The sequence below is a fragment of the Megalobrama amblycephala genome, linkage group LG1, assembly GCF_018812025.1.
Source record: "Megalobrama amblycephala isolate DHTTF-2021 linkage group LG1, ASM1881202v1, whole genome shotgun sequence".
Lineage (NCBI taxonomy): Eukaryota > Metazoa > Chordata > Actinopteri > Cypriniformes > Xenocyprididae > Megalobrama > Megalobrama amblycephala.
Genome location: NC_063044.1, coordinates 71,641,547 through 71,661,252, shown reverse-complemented (window position 1 = coordinate 71,661,252; position 19,706 = coordinate 71,641,547). Strand labels below are relative to the sequence as shown.

General features: G+C 41.7%; 1 protein-coding gene across 1 annotated transcript; it reads left to right on the top strand.

Moving 5' to 3' along the window:
• Positions 1-1,559: 1,559 nt before the first annotated feature.
• LOC125247254 lies at positions 1,560-19,556 on the top strand. The gene is made up of 8 exons (XM_048158526.1): positions 1,560-1,762; positions 2,114-2,437; positions 6,721-7,050; positions 17,718-17,825; positions 18,472-18,561; positions 18,785-18,813; positions 19,093-19,164; positions 19,306-19,556. The coding sequence occupies exons 1-8, from the start codon at positions 1,702-1,704 to the stop codon at positions 19,423-19,425; spliced, it is 1,134 nt and encodes a 377-aa protein (XP_048014483.1). The 5' UTR covers positions 1,560-1,701; the 3' UTR covers positions 19,426-19,556.
• Positions 19,557-19,706: the final 150 nt, after the last annotated feature.

The following is a 19,706-nucleotide window of genomic DNA, read 5'->3' as shown; positions in this document are numbered from 1 at the left end:
ACTAGTGTAAAAAAAGAAAAGAAAAGAAAAATGTGATTATTTCATAATTGTACACTCTTAAAAACATAAGTTGTTCCATGAACTTACACAATTACAGTTTGGATAACAATAAAGGCAATTTATAATTTAACAAATGATGCTTTTTTAGTCAGTAGTTCTGTTTTAAAAATGAAACCCTATGATTTTATGGGATAAAAGTAAATGTGCTTTTATATTATCTTTTAAGTAAACAGAAGAATCTTTTTATATATATTTAATATTTAATTTAGGAAATTATGCTGCTTAACCAAAAGAGTATTTACCTTTATGAAATAGTAATTTTGTTTGTGTGTGAACACATCACAGATTATTTATCTTACTCTGAGGAATCTAGCTGTAGATGAAATGTGATGTTGATGCATCTGCTCATTTAAACTGCTTCACTTCTGAAGGATGTGAATTTGTGGTTTCACAAACTTAGTAGCCGTTTGACCTAGTAAAAGCCTCATGGTGCACATGTGAATAAAACTCAGATTTATAATGTATGCATACTTTACTTCATTTCCTGTTTCAATGCTCTGTTTAGTTTTGTTTTCATGCCCGCTGACCACATCGTAACAATTATTCATATAGTAATAAATAATAAATGCAGATAATACAGCATATCACGTTATTGAGTTATACTAGTAATATATTATTGGTTATGTTTTTTTTTTAATTAATTTTGAATCAGTTAATTAACAGTCATGTGCCTCAACAGTAAAGTCAAAACATAACTATACCACTTTAGCATAGGTAACATGTATTCACTATTAACTATGACTTTTCCCTCAATAAATCAGCATATCGAATCATGATTCGGATCGCATGAAATCACTGTGGCATGAGGGTGAGTAATTAATGACAGAATTTTCACTTTTGGGTGAACTAACCCTTTAACACATGAATTTACAATATTAGTTAATACTATGTGTTATTAAGGAATAAATACAATGACACATTTAATTAATAATTTATTTATTACTTAATCTATTAATCAAATAGAATCTTCATTAGTTGCTGATGTAGTAATCATTAATAAATGTTTTATTTCTTCATACAGTCATACATTATCTCTTGATTATCTGTGCATTAGTTAAGAATGAATGAATTCATAGAGCCTCGTATTGTAAAGTGTTTCCAAAATTTCAAGCAGCATGTTTTTATTTTTGAAATTGGGAATGTATGAATGTTTCTGCATTCCACTAAAATAGCTTTTAGTACTCACTTGTTGGTGGTTAGTTAGATAATTTGGTTACCTAGATACAAAAATAACAAACCCTTTTAAAACTGTGGTAGTGATGTGATGCAAAAAGATTGTGTAAATGACAAAAATGACTCTGAGATCACTGAATCTGGTCACTAATTCACGGCACTTTGTTCAGTGCCAAACACAATCCTTTCATTTGGAGTTAGTTGGTTTCTGGATGTCACTGTCCAGTTCAGCTCACTTTCTGTTCCAGAGCTTTTCACATTAAACACAGTTTCACAGCAGAAGATCTTTCTGATCACTTCTCGTCTTCGACTTTAGTGACTGTCAGTGAAATGCAGAGCTGTATCTTAGTGTCAGGACTAAACACTCAGTTCAGATCAGAGGAAGTTCTCAACCACAGGAGGAGCTGATGATGATTAAAGGAGGAGCTGTAACTATATAATGAAGAGAAAGACTGACAGAAACAGAAAATGGCTGATCAGTGTGATCTGTGTCTGCTGGGACTGATCATTCTCTCTTCACTTCTCACAGGTAAAGAAATCTGGATTTTCTCTAAAGACATTTAGTGGAATTAGTCTGGAAAGAGTTGATTTGAACATGCTCAGATTATTCTTGTTGTGTCGTGTTTCATACAGACAGTTTAATCATACTGTATTATTCCTGATACTGCCATCTGATGATGAGCAATTATTTTCATATTTAAGAATGATTCAAACAGCTCTCTGAAAAAGAAAAAAATGTTTATTCTGGAGAGTGTGATGTTTGTGTTCAGTGAGGGAAAAAATACTGAATGATCTGCATCTTCTGCTTTTAATGTTGTTATGTTTTATATCTACATTTATTAATATATAAGAATGATCACTCAAATATACTGTGTTTCAGGTACCAGTGAAGTGAATGAAACTCATGTGTTCATCAGTTCTGGTGAAAATGTCCGTCTGCCCTGTAATAATGCTCTTTCTGACTGCAACTCAACTTCATGGACCTACTATAACAGATTCAGAGGTTCAGCAGCAGTTAAACTGATTGTTGGAGGGATAAAGAAGAAAGACACAGAGAGACATGAGAGACTGAGTCTGGGGTCTGACTGCTCTCTGAACATCAAGAACATCACAGAAGAAGATTCTGGATCTTACTTCTGCCGACAATATGTGAATGACAAACAACAAGGAACTGGTGCGAGTGTTTCTCTGCATGTTCTTCATGGTAAGTTTACAATTATGTATTTATTTACATAAAATCAATTACAGTGGTGTGAAAAAGTGCTTGTCCCCTTGTCACAATCGGCTCAGTGCCACGACAAATGAGGGAGGCAACGAGAACGAAAGTGAATCAAAAAATATTAACAAAATTGAATTTACAAATCACAATAATTAACATTGAAAGCACTGCTAAGGAAAAGTAAATTACTAAGTAAGTAACGGAAAATAACAAACCTTCCAACATACCAAACAGGCCTGCAAACCTAAAGCCCCAAACCAAACTAATACATAAAACAATCGAATAATCACAACAAAGCAACCCAAAAGTAACGAAAACCAGAGGGTAACAGAAGGGGGCAAATCAGAGAAGCAAAAACGTATGTCATACTCTGCAGGTGTTTCACGTGATGAATATCTCATAAGTCCCGCTCCACAAGCAAAACGGGCCCATAGGACCATCACACCCTTCCTGATTTTTTATTTTTTTTGCATGTTTGTCACACTTTAATGTTTCAGATCATCAAACAAATTTAAATATGAATCAAAGATAACACAAGTAAACAAAACATGCAGTTTTTAAATGAAGGTTTTTATTATGAAGGGAAAACAAAATCCAAACCCACACGGCCCTGTTTTGAAAAAGTACTTGCCCCCTGAACCTAATAACTGTTTGGGCCACCCTTAGCAGCAACAACTGCAATCAAGTGTTTGCGATAACTTGCAATGAGTCTGTTACAGCTCTGTGGAGGAATTTTAGCCCTCTCATCTTTGCAGAATTGTTGTAATTCAGCCACATTGGAGGGTTTTCGAGCATGAACCACCTTTTTAAGGTCATGCCACAGCATCTCAGTAGGATTGAGGTCAGGACTTTGACTAGGCCACTCCAAAGTCTTCATTTTGTTTTTCTTCAGCCATTCAGAGGTGGACTTGCTGGTGTGTTTTGGATCATTTTCCTTCAGCTTGAGGTCACGAACAGATGGCCGGACATTGTCCTTCAGGATTTTTTGGTAGACAGCAGAATACATGGTTCATTTATCACAGCAAGTCTTCCAGGTCCTGAAGCAGCAAAACAGCCCCAGACCATCACACCACCACCACCATATTTTACTGCTGGTATGATGTTCTTTTTCTGAAATACTGCATTACTTTTACGCCAGACGTAATGGGACAAACACCCTTCCAAAAAGTTCAACTTTTGTCTCGTCAGTCCACAGAGTATTTTCCCAAAAGTCTTGGGGATCATGAAGATGTTTTCTGGCAAAACTGAGATGAGCCTTTAAGTTCTTTTTGCTCAGCAGCGGTTTACGTCTTGTTACTCTGCCATGCAGGCCATTTTTGCCCAGTCTCTTTCTTATGGTGGAGTCATGAACACTGACCTTAACTGAGGCAAGTGAGGCCTGCAGTTCTTTGGATGTTGTTGTGGGGTCTTTTGTGACCTCTTGGATGAGTCGTCGCTGCGCTCTTGGGGTAATTTTGGTCGGCCGGCCACTCCTGGGAAGGTTCACCACTGTTCCATGTTTTCGTCTTTTGTGGATAATGGCTCTCACTGTGGTTCGCTGGAGTCCAAAGCTTTAGAAATGGCTTTATAACCTTTTCCAGACTGATAGATCTCAATTACTTTCTTTCTCATTTGTTTCTGAATTTCTTCTCAATGTAGCGCCCCCTATGCCCGGAATGTAACCAGGGCAGCGCACCGGGTTCTTAAAGTGTCTCTCGACTATGCACTAATGCTACCCTCCCCCTACTAAGCTAAGAAATGTCACTGTATAATGACTCCAATCAACACAAATAGGTAAGTATAACAAAATTAACCTTTAGATTTATTTATACACAGTAAAATAAAATAAATAAACGTAAATATATGTTTAAATGTCAAATGTTCAATAAACTTCAAATTAAACCATACACTTGTCTTCTGTCTTTCTTTTCCTTTGAGGAAAATATGCAATCACTTCAAATAATCAATTATGTTAGATCAACACTTCCTTAATATCTCAAATAAACAAATAACATCAATACAAAATATTCGTTTCAAAACCAATAGTTGAAACAATTATAACTTCTGAGTGGCCACTCACATAGGCGCGCACACACACACCTCACAAGTCCCAACCCCTCCCTGTTGCAGGCCTGGACGTTGCTAGCGATCGTTGGGGCCGTGAAACAACAAATGGCCACTTCACTCTATTGAGCAAATAAAATGAAATAATAGCACCTGAATTCCTATTGACGCAGCATTCGTCTCAGACTCCTCCGAAACTCGAACACGAGCGCTCTCTCTCGCTCTCTCTTTCACATGACGAAGTTGCGCTGATCGTGTCCCACGGCGCCAGAGGTATTCTAAATCACTCGGAGATTTAGAATGCTATCTGGGTCTTTGTTGATCCAGCAAAACTCGTACATTTAAGCAAGATAAACGTTAATGCAGTCCAGTGTACCTGAATGTCCGTTTATCCAACGTATTCTCATACTAACGACTGAACTCAACACTACAAAAGAAAACCTGCTTATACTCATGCAGAGTAACGCGCATACACTTTCCTCAATGTCCTTAAACTCTCAGATATGAAGAAATGTAAGTTTCAACAACTTATACAGCGTTTACATGTACATTTCTTCTCCGCCATCCGAACAACACTCTCATGCGTCCCTCTCTCCTCTTCTCTTCTCCCTCTAGTCCAATCAGAATCGCACTCTCACATGTGAGGGCGGGAACAAATAAAACAACAACCTATCAGCAACAAATAATACTAACTTGCTAGGCAAAAGCACATTTTCGCAAGTGCATTACATACAAACTTTAAGTATCACCGTAATTCTTAAAGAAACAGTGCTTTAAAATGTAGTTCACAACTGAAACACATGATATCACATGTACATAAGCATAAATGATGCACTCCCATCTAATGTATTCCAAATTAACCCTTCTCATGAATTAAATATTATTTACTCAATAATAACTTGTTTATTTTACCTAGCATTAACCCATTCTGTTATTAACCCAACATAATAATAACCCTACCTTGGTTACATCAACATGATGTGTAGCTTTTGAGGACCTTTTGGTCTACTTCACTTTGTCAGGCAGGTCCTATTTAAGTGATTTCTTGATTGCGAACAGGTGTGGCAGTAATCCGGCCTAGGTGTGGCTAGAGAAACTGAACTCAGGTGTGATAAACCACAGTTAAGGTATGTTTTAACAGCGGGGTCAAGCACTTTTTCACAGAGGGACATGTGGGTTTGGATTTTGTTTTCCCTTCATAATAAAAACTGCATGTTGTGTTTGCTTGTGTTATCTTTGATTCATATTTAAATTTGTTTGATGATCTGAAACATTAAAGTGTACAGAGTCCGGCACGTCACCTATAGGAGAAAAAAAAAAAAATCTGTGCCGACGGTTTTGCAATCAGCTCCCTCAGTTTATAAACAGTTCCCACAAATTTCAAATCCGTGCAGTCAGATTTTGCAAACCGTACCCTCGGTTTTTAAATCCGTTCCCACAAATTCATAATCTGTGCGCACGTTTTCACAATCAGTTCCCACGGGTTTGTAAAATCTGTACTCACAGATTTGTGGCCCCGCCTCCAATCTTTACCAGAAAATTCAACCAGGCCACCTATTTAGGTGCGGGATGCATAGGCTATTGTAAATAAATAAACTTTATTTTACAAAATAGAGAATTTCCTGAACTTCCATTCAGAATTCATTTGAGAATTTCCATTATTTTTATCTTTTAAAGTCCATTTGGGGCAAAAAGCTTAGTATAATAAAATCACCAAAACAAGTCTTCATGTTAAGAATGAAATAGTACACAAACATTTCTAAAACTGTAAAAAAAAAAAAAAAAAAAAAAAAAAAATTAAATAAAGCATTCATTAATTATTTTATGATATACTGTCTTAAGTGCACTCTTTTATAGTCATAAATTAAAAATAATTTATAAATAAATATGCTACATTTAAAAAATAAATACAATAAATAATAATTGTTGTTGTTATTATTATTATAAGCCTATTGTTGCATTTAGGCTTTTGATTTTGGGCACGATTTGTTAAACTGAGGGAACAGTTTAAGAATTCGTGAGCATGGTTTATAAAGTGAGGGAACGGATTGCAAAACCGTCGGCATGGATTGTTTTTTTGTTTGTTTTTTCTCCTGTGTGACATACCGGGCTCTAAAAGTGTGACAAAAATGCAAAAAAAAAAAATCAGCACTTTTTCACACCACTGTATTTGTCTTTAATCTTACATGATTATTGAAGCATCTGTGTTTTGTGTTAAATTTCAGTGTCTCGATCATCATCATCATCTTCATCATCCTCACAGACTGAGATCAGTCCAGGTCGCTCTGTGACTCTCTCCTGTCAGTTGTATTCATATTATGGATTCCCTTGTAATTATTGGGTCCGTTCTGAGGGACTTCAGCTGTCGTGGGTGAATCAGACTGGTGTTGATCTGAAGACAGACTCCAGATATCAGATATTATTCTCATCAGATCACTGTAACATCAATCTGACTACAACACTCCTGAATGAAGATGACAACAGAGAGTGGAGATGTCAGCTTACTCTCAGAAATCAACTCAAGGCCTCAGTCAGATACACGCTCAAGTATTCAGGTGAGAAAATGACTCGTGTTATGTCTGTAACTTTTGTTCCTTGAGAAGGGAACAGGACAGTGAATTGACAGTTTGGGGAACACCCTCATAATTGCAACATAATTGCAAGTATCTGAACATAATTGCAAGTATCTGAAACATGTGAAACTAGACCAATCCTGGTCAGCTTCTAAAAGGTTGAAAAGGTATACGAAGGCATAGCAAAGGGATGCAGCATCTCAATCTCTTCTCAGGGAATAAGGGATACAGTCGTAACCCAAGACGTTCCCTTTTTAGGGAACTCACGCTGCATCATCATGATAACATTTTGGGCAATGCAGTGCCCAAGGCGCCATGCCAAGTGTTGTCTGTCCTAGTGTGAAACTGTCCAGGCACAGCTTAGGATGCAGACTATAAAATCTCATGAAAGTATGCAGGGTAGCCCGCCGCATCACATAAGTCTTGCAAGAAGATCCCCAAGAGCAGAGCTTTAGAAGACACCATGCTTCTAGTTGAATAAGCTCTTACGGCTAGAGGTGAGGGCACACTGTACACCTGGCCAGCCAAAGAAATTGCCTCGACAATCCAGTTGCTGATTGTTTGCTTGGAGGCCGGGGATCTGATTTCCTCCAGCAAGAAGATCTTTGAACATAAAACTGAACAGGGCAGAGTAAATGAAGTCCCTCCCCTTCTGCCAATACATGCTGTAGAGTATGAAAGTCATGAAGAATGGTAGATCTAGGCACATTAGAGGGCATGTAGCCAGATATAGGGTGGAAGATAGCCTTCACCCTCCCAGGAGCAAATTCCAAGCAGGGAGGGGAAATAAAAAGAGCTTGAAGGTCCTTGATTTATTGTAAAACTTTTTTCAGTTGGGCAGAACAAAAGCGGATGACATGTTACTTATTCAGATAACATTTTCTGGTAAAACTTCATATTTTGAACATAATTGTAATTACTATGTACAGTGAAGATCCACACTGGTGCATTGACTGACAGTCCCAACACATAGCTGCAGCTGCACCTTAAAACATTAGATTCATCCACGCTGAGGAGCCGTGCCAAAGCACATCCCACGTAAAGATAATTCCGCAAATCAGTGCAACTGCAGGTTTCAAACAGAGATGGTGACAAAGTCAAGTCATCTTCATTTATATATCACTTTTCACAACATATTGTTTCAAAGCAGCTTCACAGTGACAATAGGAAAATTATTATCGAGCTAAAGTTGGTTTTTGATTGAATCACTTCCATTGTAAAAATTGTTAATTATTACTTTAGGGGCCAATCAAATGACACCTTTCCCACTGAAAACTGAGTACCTTTAATGCATTCTTACCATTCATTTACATGTTTAGTCTATAGGTTTGCATGTTTGAGTGTGTATGTGCGCAGAAGCTTGGTCTTTTAAAAAAAAAAAAAGAAGTGATATTTGCCAAATTACTTGACTGGTCCGCATAATACAGAAAAATTAGTTGTGTCCGCGGATCTATGCGAACTGGAATAATTTTGATAACGTTTTATCTATACATAGGGAAAGGAAAGGGAAGGAGTTCTGAGATCGCATTAGACGTGAAGGACTATAATGCTTTAAAAGCTCGCTCAGGTACTGGGGAGCTAAACCATTTAGTGCTTTGTAAAGAACCCCCCACTGGCCCAAAAATGGAATCCAACGGCCTAGGCGAAGGTTAACGCGTGTGTGTCCCCTGTGAAGTTCACTTAATTTCACTTGTTTAATATGACTCCAATTTCAAATGATTATTACTCTTAGGTTGTGTTTCCAATTAGAAATTAAACATTATTATGTATTAATTTAGATATTTGATGATTCTGGGTATCCCATATTTCAATTATTTGTTCATCAAGGACCCAATGCCGCACAGAGATACTCACCCCGGAATTTGCTGTAAACTCACGGACATAAACTAGCCAGTCTGATCTTCGTCAGAGGGTGTAATTAGTTGGCTAATACCTTTAACTGCTCACTCAAACAAAAGTGTATTTAATTTAGCCACTTCCATACAACTTACAAATGCTGTGTGCTGCATTTTGTGCGAGCTGTAGTTTATTTATCAAGCGGGAGGAACAACCACCCAGTAGAGCGTTACAGTAATCTAGCCTTGAGGTCATGAACGCATGAACTAACTGTTCTGCATTCTTCATTGAGAGCATATGTCGTAGTTTAGATATATTTTTAAGATGGAATAATGGTTTTACAGATGCTAGTAACATAGCCTTCAAATGAAAGATTGGTATCAAAGAGCACACCCAGGTTCCTTGCTGACGACGAAGACTTAACAGAGCAGCCATCAAGTGTTAGGCAGTATTAAGTGTAAAGAATTATGGAGCACGGGGTGGGGGCAGAGCAGGAGTCCGTCCGCGTCGTGGGGGCTGAGCCAGGTCAATAGGCCTGGCCACGTCCAAATGAGCCGGTTTAAGGCGGTCAATGGAGAGTCGCTCCGGTTTACCACCCCTGTCCACCACAAAGTGTTTGTCCCCTGTCTCCAGAACCCGGAGTGGGCCCTCGTAGGGCGGGCGTAGCGGTCCCCTGTGGGCATTGTGGCGAATTAAGACACAAGTCGGCTTTTGAAGTCCAGTGGGGATGTGCGACTGAGGGAGGCCGTGACAGGAAGTAGGGACAGGTGCAAAAAGCCTCGCATTATCCAGTAGAGTAGACCGGTGGAGAGTAGCAGACCAGGGAATCGTGGTGCTAGGGACAAAATCACCTGGTACTCGCAGCGGCTGTCCATAAACAAGCTCCGCAGACGAGGACTGAAGGTCCTTCTTTGGTGCAGTCCTGATACCCAGCATCACCCACGGGAGCTTGCCGACCCAGTTGCTGTCTTTGAGGCTGGAACGCAGGGCAGCCTTCATCGATCTATGAAAATGTTCACAGAGTCCATTAGCCTGCGGGTGATATGCAGTCGTGCGGTGGAGTCTCACTCCAAGGCTCTGTGCGGCAGCGTCCCAAAGCTCGGACGTGAACTGCGTGCCTCGGTCAGAGGAAATGTCCGAAGGGGTGCCGAAGCGGGCAATCCAGGTGCCAATAAATGCCCGTGTCATCTCGAATGACGCCACCGATGTCAGTGGCATAGCCTCAGGCCAGCGGGTGGTCCTGTCAACCATGGTTAACAGATATGTAAAACCTTGAGAGGAGGGCAGAGGACCAACCAGGTTCACGTTTACGTGGTCAAAACGCCTCTCAGGAACCGGGAATGGTTCTAACAGGGCTTTAGTGTGGCGGTGTACTTTGGCCCGTTGGCACTCAACACAGGTGTTAGCCCAGTCCCTAACGTCCTTCTTGAGGCCGTGCCACACAAACTTTGCTGAAACAAGCCTCTGTGAAGCTTTTGCACCTGGGTGGGAGAGACCATGGATGGCATCAAAAACTTGACGCCTCCACCCCGAGGGAACAATAGGCCGAGGACTACCTGTGGAGATGTCACACAGGAGCGTTGTGCCGGCATTGCCAAAAACCATGTCCTCGATCTGCAGCCCTGTAGTCGAGGTTTTCAGATGTTGCACATCTGGGTCTGTTGTCTGAGTCGTGGCCATGCGGTTGTAATCCAAACCAAGATGGACTGCCCCTGCCACAGCCCGTGATAGGCAATCCGCCACGTGGTTGCTCTTACCGGCAACGTGCTGCAAGTCCGTGGTGAACTCTGAAATGTAAGACAGATGCCGTTGCTGGCGGGTCCATGGCAAAAGTCAGTGGCTTGTGGTCCACAAAAACAGTGAAGTGTCGGCCTTCCAGCAGTGAACGAAAGTGTCTAATGGTGAGGTAGAGACCCAGCAGCTCCCGGTCGAAAGTGCTGTACTTCCGCTCACAAGGGCGCAGCTGATGGCTAAAGAAAGCCAGTGGCTGCCAGGTCCCACCTACCCACTGCTCGTAAACAGCACCGACAGCATAATCAGAGGCATCTGAGGTGATGGCGATGGGGGCTGTAGGAGAAGGATGCGCCAGCATGGTGGCGTTCGCTAATGCTGCTTTAGTGCCATCAAAAGCCTTGACTCTGCTCTCAGTCCAGTCCACAGCGTGTTTACCTTTCAAGGCCTCATGCAATGGCCCCATGAGCTGAGCGGCTCGAGGGATGAAGCGGTGATAAAAATTCACCATGCCGAGGAACTCCTGCAGAGATTTGACAGTGAGTGGGCGTGGGAACTGGATGACTGCCTGCACCTTTGATAAGAGAGGAACTGCCCCATCCTTAGTGACTCTGTGTCATAGGAAGTTTATGGTGGAGAGACCGAACTGGCACTTGGTGGGGTTAACAATTAGTTCATGGTGGCTAAGCCACTCAAAAAGGGTTCGGCGGTGCGCCGGGTACTGAGACTTGGACGTGCTCGTTACCAGGATGTCATCCAAGTACACCAAAAGGAAAGGCAGCTCCCACAAAACAGAGTCCATGAGGCGCTGGAAAGATTGGGTGGCATTTTTAAGGCTGATCGGCATGCGCAGGAACTCAAACAGACCAAACAGCGTGATCACTGCTGTTTTGGGAATGTCCAGTGGGTGTACTGGCACCTGATGATATCCCCTGACGAGGTCCACTTTGGAAAAAATCACCTTGCCAGCCAGGTGTGCTGAAAAATCCTGTATGTTCGGGACTGGGTATCGGTCAGGTGCCGTTGCCTCATTAAGCCACCGGTAGTCGCCACACGGGCGCCAGCCGGCGCCAGGTTTAGGGACGATGTGGAGGGGTGATGCCCACGGGCTGTTGGATCGGCATACTATGCCCAGGCATTCCATGTTTGCAAACTCAGCCTTTGCAACGGCAAGCTTGGTCGGTCAAGGCGCCAAGCGCGGGCGTAGACAGGTGGACCAGTAGTGGCGAGATGGTGCTCCACACCATGCTTTACAGTAGATGCAGAGAAAGTGGGCTGAGTGAGGGCTGGGAAACTGGCCAGTAGTCGTTGGAAATCATTGGAAGCTGAGAGCATGCTAGACAGTCGTATGGAGTCTGCCTCACTGAGCGTGCACGTATAAGAACAAAACGTGACAGCATCAATCAGACGGCGGTTCTTTACATCCACCAACAGTCCATGTGCTCACAAAAAATCAGCACCGAAGAGGGGAACGGCAACCTTTGCAGTAACAAAGTCCCAACCGAAATGCTGTCCTCCGAAACACAATTTGACATACCTCATTCCATATGTGCGGGGCTACCGTTGGCAGCTTCCATAGGGGGGCCGTGGCTGTCGGTTACCATGTCCAAACGAGATGCAGGCAGGACGCTCCTTTGTGCTCCCGTGTCGCACCGAAAACGGCGTCCGGAGATGCTTATCGCGGATGAAAAGCAGCCTGCCAACGCGGCCGACACTCATGGCCACTACTGAGCACCGGCCCTGGCATTTCCCGGAACACTGAAACTGCATGGTGGACGGCATTTGTTAGCCTTGGTTCCAAACTTTCCATGATAGAAACACAATCCTGAGGGCTGTTGGGTGCCAGAAGACTGCTGCCGACAAGAAGAGATGTGCGTGGGAAAAAGCGCAGCCGCACAATGTCCCTGACTCTTATCGGCCTCTTCAGCTAGTCTACAACAGTCAGTGATTGTGGTATTGGCTAATGCAGCTCTCACTTGGGAAGGCAGCTGATGCAGGAAAAGCTGGATGAAAAGAAAATCAGGTCTGTGTTCGCCCAAAAGATCCAGCATATGGTCCATGAGCTCGGACGGTTTGCTGTCACCCAGTCCTTGAAGTGAGAAAAGCCTGCTGGCTCTCTCAGCATCCGACAGTTCAAACGTTTTTAACAGGTGGGCTTTAAGTGCTGTATACTACTCATTTCCGGGAGGATTTGTAAGAAGGCTCACCACTCTGGATGCTGTTGAATTTTCTGCCGTGAAGTTAAACCGTTCTCTTTGCTTTACCGTTCCATTCCGTTCTGAGCCGGCCAGTACGGATATGGTTTCATTTTCCACTGTGGGCTGATAACGGAGCTCTTCAGTCATTGCCTTAGTAACGCAATAGTTTTTAAAATTGATCACCCGAGTAGTTCAGTGTATTAAAGACATGGCGGGCCACCCATCCCTGATGTATATAAATGAACAAAGTTGACACTCCACAAAGCTGATACTTTAGCTGATGACTTTGTTTTAATACATAAAGTGATGTTTAAAGAGAAATCGTGGGATCAAACTCCTGTTGTTCCATCAGTTTTATCCTCTCGAAAGTCATCAAACAATACAACTTTCTTCTGATGACAGTGTTTGCATTTATTGTAAAGTTCCTGGTCATTTGATTGAAAATTTGTCTTGTTCTTTAAAAAAAAAAGTCTAATCCAAAGCCTGTTGGGTTGATATCAGGTGATTTTTATTCAAAATCTGATAGGACTACTACAGCTGACTCTTTGATTAATCCCGATAAGACAGGATATGGCCCTTTCCTGCATAGTGGAACTGTGTCCATTCCTGGTCTAAATGAGCCTATGCCAATTCGCATCCTCTGAGAAACTGGAGCTGCTCTATCATTTATTTTAGAAGGGGTATTGCCATTGTCCCAAGGAGACCACCACTGGTATGTTTGCTCATTGGGTCATTTGGGTGTTGCAAATACATATAACATGAATTTTGTGAAATTTTTATTGGCCTGGTCTGAAGAGAGATGTTTCCCTTATTGTCAAACTTGTCATATTTGTCAAATGGTAGGGAAGCCAAATCACTATTCCGCCTGCTCCACTGTTTCCAGTTCCAATTGATTGTGTTGGGCCTCTTCCACGTTCAAAGTCTGTTTGTAAGTATTTGCTGTTAATGTGTTCGGCTAAGTGTTCCCTTTCAAGAGAACTCACGCTGGGTCAAGTGCTTTGGGAACGCCTCTGCATGATTGCATCATGAAAACATGTGAAATCAGTCCAATGGTGTGATGGAACATCATAGGCGCGTGACGTCATGACCAGGAAACTATAAAGCACACCTGAATCAAACAGTGTCAGCTTCTGTGTCTTCAGTAAGCTCTCTCTGTGAAATCGTGTGTCTTATTTGGTGTTGTCTGTCTCTCATATATCATATATCACATTTATATATAAATGTGATATATGATATATGAGAGACAGACAACACCAAATAAGACACACGATTTCTTGTCACATTTATATGTCTTGTCACATTTATATTATCTTGTCACAATCACATTTATATATAAATGTGATATATGATATATGAGAGACAGACAACACCAAATAAGACACACGATTTCACAGAGAGAGCTTATATACTATATATATATATATATATATATATATATATATATATACAGTATATATGAAACAAAGATTAAGGCAAGCAAGCAACAGTTTAGACAGTGTGTTACTCCCTGCCCTCGTTACATTACAGGTGGGGATACACACAAGCTTTGTGTTGTTTGTTTGGGAGAGGAGCATGCCCAGGCAGCCCTCGAGGGGGCTGGCTGCAAGCATTGTGAACAGCTGTCTCTCAAGACGCTATGCTCCCTGGATCTTGCAGAGGAGTTAGAGACGGGCACTGCCCTATCTCTACCTTTACCTGCAGGACCCAGCGCTTCATTTCAGGAGGCGTAAGCATGCTCTGTGGTTTCTTCCACCTGGTGAAGCACCAGTACTGCAACGTTCTAGTTCTGAGGAATCAGGCATTGTTAGTATCGATGGACTCGCCACCTCACACACAAGCTTATGAGGAGCTGGTGGAGGTTGTGACTCCACCACAATTATCTAATTACAGCAATACATTAGAGCTGAAAAGGTATGGTTATAGGGAGATGCCTCTGGTGGAAGAGACGCTTGCGAGCTATCTATTGCGAGTCTGCATCTTCTCTAAAAGACCAAAAGTTACCCACTAAGACACTTAGAACATCATTTGCTTTAGTTGGTAAAGCATACTCGTCTGCAGGTCAGGCGGCGGGTTGTTTACACACCATGTCCATCTTACAAGCTTATCAGGCCGACCTGCAAAAGAATCCTGATGAGGATGGGGAAGTCAGTTGCGAGGCTTTTGTTGAGCTTCGTAAAGCAACCGATTTATCTCTCCGGGCTACCAAGGAGACCGCCAAGTCAATCGGGTGGTCTATGGCAGCCCTAGCCATGGAGAGGCATTTATGGCACAACTTCGCTGATATCAAAGACCGTGATAGATCTTTTCTTTTGGATGCCCCTCTCACACCTTCTGGCTGCTTCAGCGACTCTCAGGTCCCAGGGGCTGCTGGGGGGGAGCAGCCCCAGCTGAGTATGAGCTCCTCACACAGGCCGCAACAGAAAGCGAGTGTTGCATCCTGTGCTCCCCCCACAGAGAGACTGGGGGACTGGGCAGACGGATCTGAGGACTGTCATTATCCAGAGGAAGGCTTCGGGAAAGAAGTCCTGCCGCCTCCTCATTATACGGTGCCCGTATCCCCTCGGTGCCCTCAAGGGGCTGTTCTGCCAACCCTGCCGCCTCGGACCTGATGTCTCTTCTCAACGGCTCTCCCTTTAAGATTCCGGTCAGGAGGGACCTGCTCTCACAGGCGGGGGGCTCACTCCTTCACCCCCACCCGGAGTTGTGGAAACTGTGGCCGTGGCCTCTGAGGGGGGCCAGCGTATAGATTCAGGTCTCCCTAATGAGGTAGTGGAGACTATATTCTAGTCTAGAGCTCCCTCCAAGAGGAGGTTATATCCCCTGAAATGGAACGTGTTCTCTTCGTGGTGTAGAGGTCATATGTTGGTAACCTGCTAACTGCCTGGTTGGTATATTTCTGGAGTTCCTTCAAGATAATTTCTCATCAGGGTTATCCCCATCCACTTTGAGGATTTATGTGGCAGACATTTATTTCTTTAGATGGTGCTTCAGTTGGAAGACACCAATGGGTAACTTGCTTCCTCTGTGGTACTTTGACGCTAAGACCTGCGGCATGTCAGAGAGTTCCAACATGGGACTTGGCCATAGTTTTGGAAAGCCTGTCCATGGATCCGTTCGAGCCCATCGAAGAGGTTCCTGAGAAATTCCTCACTTTCAAGACTGTTTCTTTTTGCTATTTCGTCTCTTAAGAGAACTGGTTGGAGAACATGGTTAAAGCCTTATTGTTTCCTCGGGAAGGCTATATTACTAAGGTTCCCACTAATGTGGCGGGCCCTATTATGCTGCAGGCTTTTTGTCCTTCATTCCAAGATCCAGACCAGGAGAAACTCAATTTGCTCTGTCCTGTCAGGGCCTTAGATGCTTACATCTACAGAGCTGCCCTGTGGCATAAATCTGATCAGTTTTTTGTGTTTCGGTCCCCACGTAAAGGGCACCCTGCATCTAAGCAAACCTTAAGTAAGTGGATAGTTGAGGCTATCTCACTTCCTTACGAGTCGGCCGACCAACCTTCACCTCTTATGGTCCGAGCCCACTCTACTCTGACTATGGCTGCCTCTTTGTCTTTGCTTTTGGGAGTCTCCCTCCAGGAAATGTGTGATGCGGCAGGATGGTCCTTGCTGTACATGTTTGTCAGGTTTCATAACCTGGACCTGGCCTCGGTCATGAGTGCTCATGTCTTTGTCCTTCTCCCCAATGCCCAAGAGATTAAGTCACAAATCTGTCTCTGTGGCCACTAATGCTGCCATGGAGCGGCCAATGGCGCGGACAGTCTCCTTAGTGATACAGAGAGACAGGTCTGCAGCCTGACACTGCTCCTGAATATCACCAGGCTTGACCCTCTCGCTCACATCTATGTCCCTTAATAGGTCGGCCTGGTATGATGGCCATAGTGTGCAGGCATGCACCAGCCTGACCCACCACCATATGTGACCCTAGACCAAAAAAACAGTTGTAAGTTGCATGGGTATATTTGTAGCAATAGCCAACAATACATTGTATGAGTCAAAATTACAGATTTTTTTTTTTTTTTTATGCCAAAAATCATTATGATATTAAGTAAAGATTTATTTAAAAAAGTGTTCTACAAAATGATACCTACCTTTTGATTCTTCTTGCTATAGTTTGGGAGTTATGAGTCTTTACTTTTGTGTATGTCACTTCAGGGCTTAATAGGTTTTAAAAGGAAATTTTCTCAACATTATGATTTATTTATTTGTTTTGCACCCTTAGATTCCAGATTTTCAAATAGTTGTATCTCGGCCAAATTTTGTCCTTTCCTTACAAACCATACATCAATAGAAAACGTATTTATTCATCTTTCAGAAGTATAAATCTCCACTAAAAAAAATAACCTTATGACTGGTTTTGTGGTCCAGGATCACATATATGGGTTTCCCACCAAAGCAGATGTTGTGCAGCAGGGTTTGGTTGGAAGCGTCTGGGCTTTTAGGGATGATGCAGTGTTGGGTAAGAGATAGCAGGCCAAAGTTCCTCAACCCGCAGCATTGTTCCATAATTATATTAAGTCACAGAGGTGGGGGAAATATGGGAAGAGAATGGTCTTTTCCACAATTTACATAACTTATGTAAATCAGCAAAGAATGGTAAGCCCAGACAATGGGTTGTGCTCTACACTGCAAGAAGCACTCATCCAGCTTGCTTTTTTTCAGCGAGTGGTGAGTGGCGAGTCTTAAAATTCCTCCATATAGCAATTGCTGAAGAGCAGAAGCTGATGCTACTGTGTGCCGGCATCTCGTTATAGCTTACGTGTATGCCGTGCCATGTGCTTCAGAAGCTTGCGTTCCCAAAAGTGTAGTCATGACAATGCAGTGCAAGTTCCCTCGAACTATTGCTAGTCTAAATCATGATGTTAATGTCTTACAGATGAAGCATCTGAACATTCATCTTCTGATTCAACAACACTGATTCCAGTCAGCAGCTCAAACTCTGAGAAGAAATCAAGCCAAACTACAGCAGCAGCTCCTACACAAGGTTCATGATCACATGATCACTGTCACACATCATCAGTCTCTCACTTTTGCGGTTTACACCAGCTCTTACAGGACACACTCATTTCTGGAATTAGTATCTAAATGAACTGAATCTTCATCTGATCACAAGCTTTGACTCGAGACATGCTTCATTTGTAATCCACATCACATTCTCATTTCACATTCTCTCACACATCACCAACAATCCAGAAACATGAAAACTAATGTTATGTGAAAAGTAACTCTAATAATGTCAAAGAGGCATCATTTTCATTGAGACAGTCCTAAAAAAGTTATATACAGAAAATGAGCTCAGAAGACAACAGTATTAATATTGCTGTGTTTCAGTGTTCATGCTGTTGCTCGATCAGTTGTTCTGTACAAGTGCAATTGACTGTTTTTGTTGGTGGAAACTTTAATATAATAAACACTTTTTAGCTACAGATCTATGAATTGATAACAGTAGGACGATCACAGCTGTGATAAAGTTACTGAAATTTCTATAAAATCCTCATCACAAGTACTTCAAGTATCAGTTTTTAAATAAGGGATAATTATACTATTAAATGTGTCAATTAATTTTATTTGTAGTTGTTGTTTTAATATATTTATTTAAACACAGTAATTCTGAAAGTGTCTCTCTATAGTCTCTCTCTCAGTGATTGTGATTGTTGTCGCTTCATTCGCTGTTCTCCTTCCTGCTCTTATTCTCTGGATGATTCGCAGAAAAAGAGACGGTGAGTTTTTACAGTTTCTCATATTTTATAACAGACAAAAAGTCCAAAACATCTGATAAAATAAACATGTAATTTAGACAGAATTCCTCTAAGTGAAGAGAAATCAGTGAGTTCACAATGTAATTCTACAGCACTAAAATTCCTCCAAATATTATGTGTTTGAGACTGTATTGTGTATTTGGTTTGTGTTTTTGATCAGTATTCTCTTGACGTTATGTTTCAGATAACAGAAGAGGAACTGATGACTCTGAGGTGAGTATTGTAGGTCGATCCATGAGTTATTAGTGTTTATAAGCTCTGATCCTGAAATATGACACTCGTATTAGTCAGATTATATAATGACAGGTTAGTGTATTTGAACTGTTTCTGCTCTAAAACTCACAGATAAGAATAAATATGATGAACCAACAACACAATCAACATTTACATTCATCTACTGCCAGTGAACAATATGATTCATCTTCAATAATCTGTGTATATTTGTGTATATTTGACATTGTGGTGATTTTTCACATTTCAATTGGTGTTTAGGAGCAGACAGATGATCATGTGACTTATTCTGAGGTCACTGCGTACAGTAAAAACCAAGACCAAAAGAAGAAGGTGAGAAACACTTCCTTGATGTTGTCCAGCTTCTCTCAACATGATAGTTTGTGTTTTCTTCTGAATTTGTGTCATGAATTGAGCTCAAACATCATGCTGTAATAATTGTGTGTTGAAACAATAACTGTGATGTTCATTCAGGTTCGCTGTGATGATAAAGTGACTTCTGCTTCCATCAGAGGAGCAAAAGCTGGATCTCAGGAAAACTGCAGTGAACTTTATGCCTCTGTGAACAAGAACCATCACAAATCAGTCAAATAATGACACAAAAACCACATGAGCAGAAGAATATGAATCTAATAGAACTGAGTCCTAATGGTGTCATTCAGTGCCATTATAAATACTTTCAATGTCTTTTACATGTTCACAAACAAACCCAAGTGATGCTCTGATTTATTTGTAGTTATTGCTATTTTTCTCAGTTCAGCATGTTTTTTGTATAGTTTCTGTCTGCTTGTTGATCAGTTAATGCTAGTGTCTTTATTATTCATTCAGAGCTGCAGGTTTGGACAAAGTCTAGAAAATGACGACACTTTTACTCT

Bases quoted from the DNA above. Each gene is read 5' to 3' on its own strand.
- LOC125247254 (XM_048158526.1), top strand. From the start codon at position 1,702: ATGGCTGATCAGTGTGATCTGTGTCTGCTGGGACTGATCATTCTCTCT. The intron at 18,814-19,092 runs GTGAGTATTGTA...ATTGGTGTTTAG, and splicing joins GAGGAACTGATGACTCTGAG to GAGCAGACAGATGATCATGT. The intron at 19,165-19,305 runs GTGAGAAACACT...ATGTTCATTCAG, and splicing joins ACCAAGACCAAAAGAAGAAG to GTTCGCTGTGATGATAAAGT.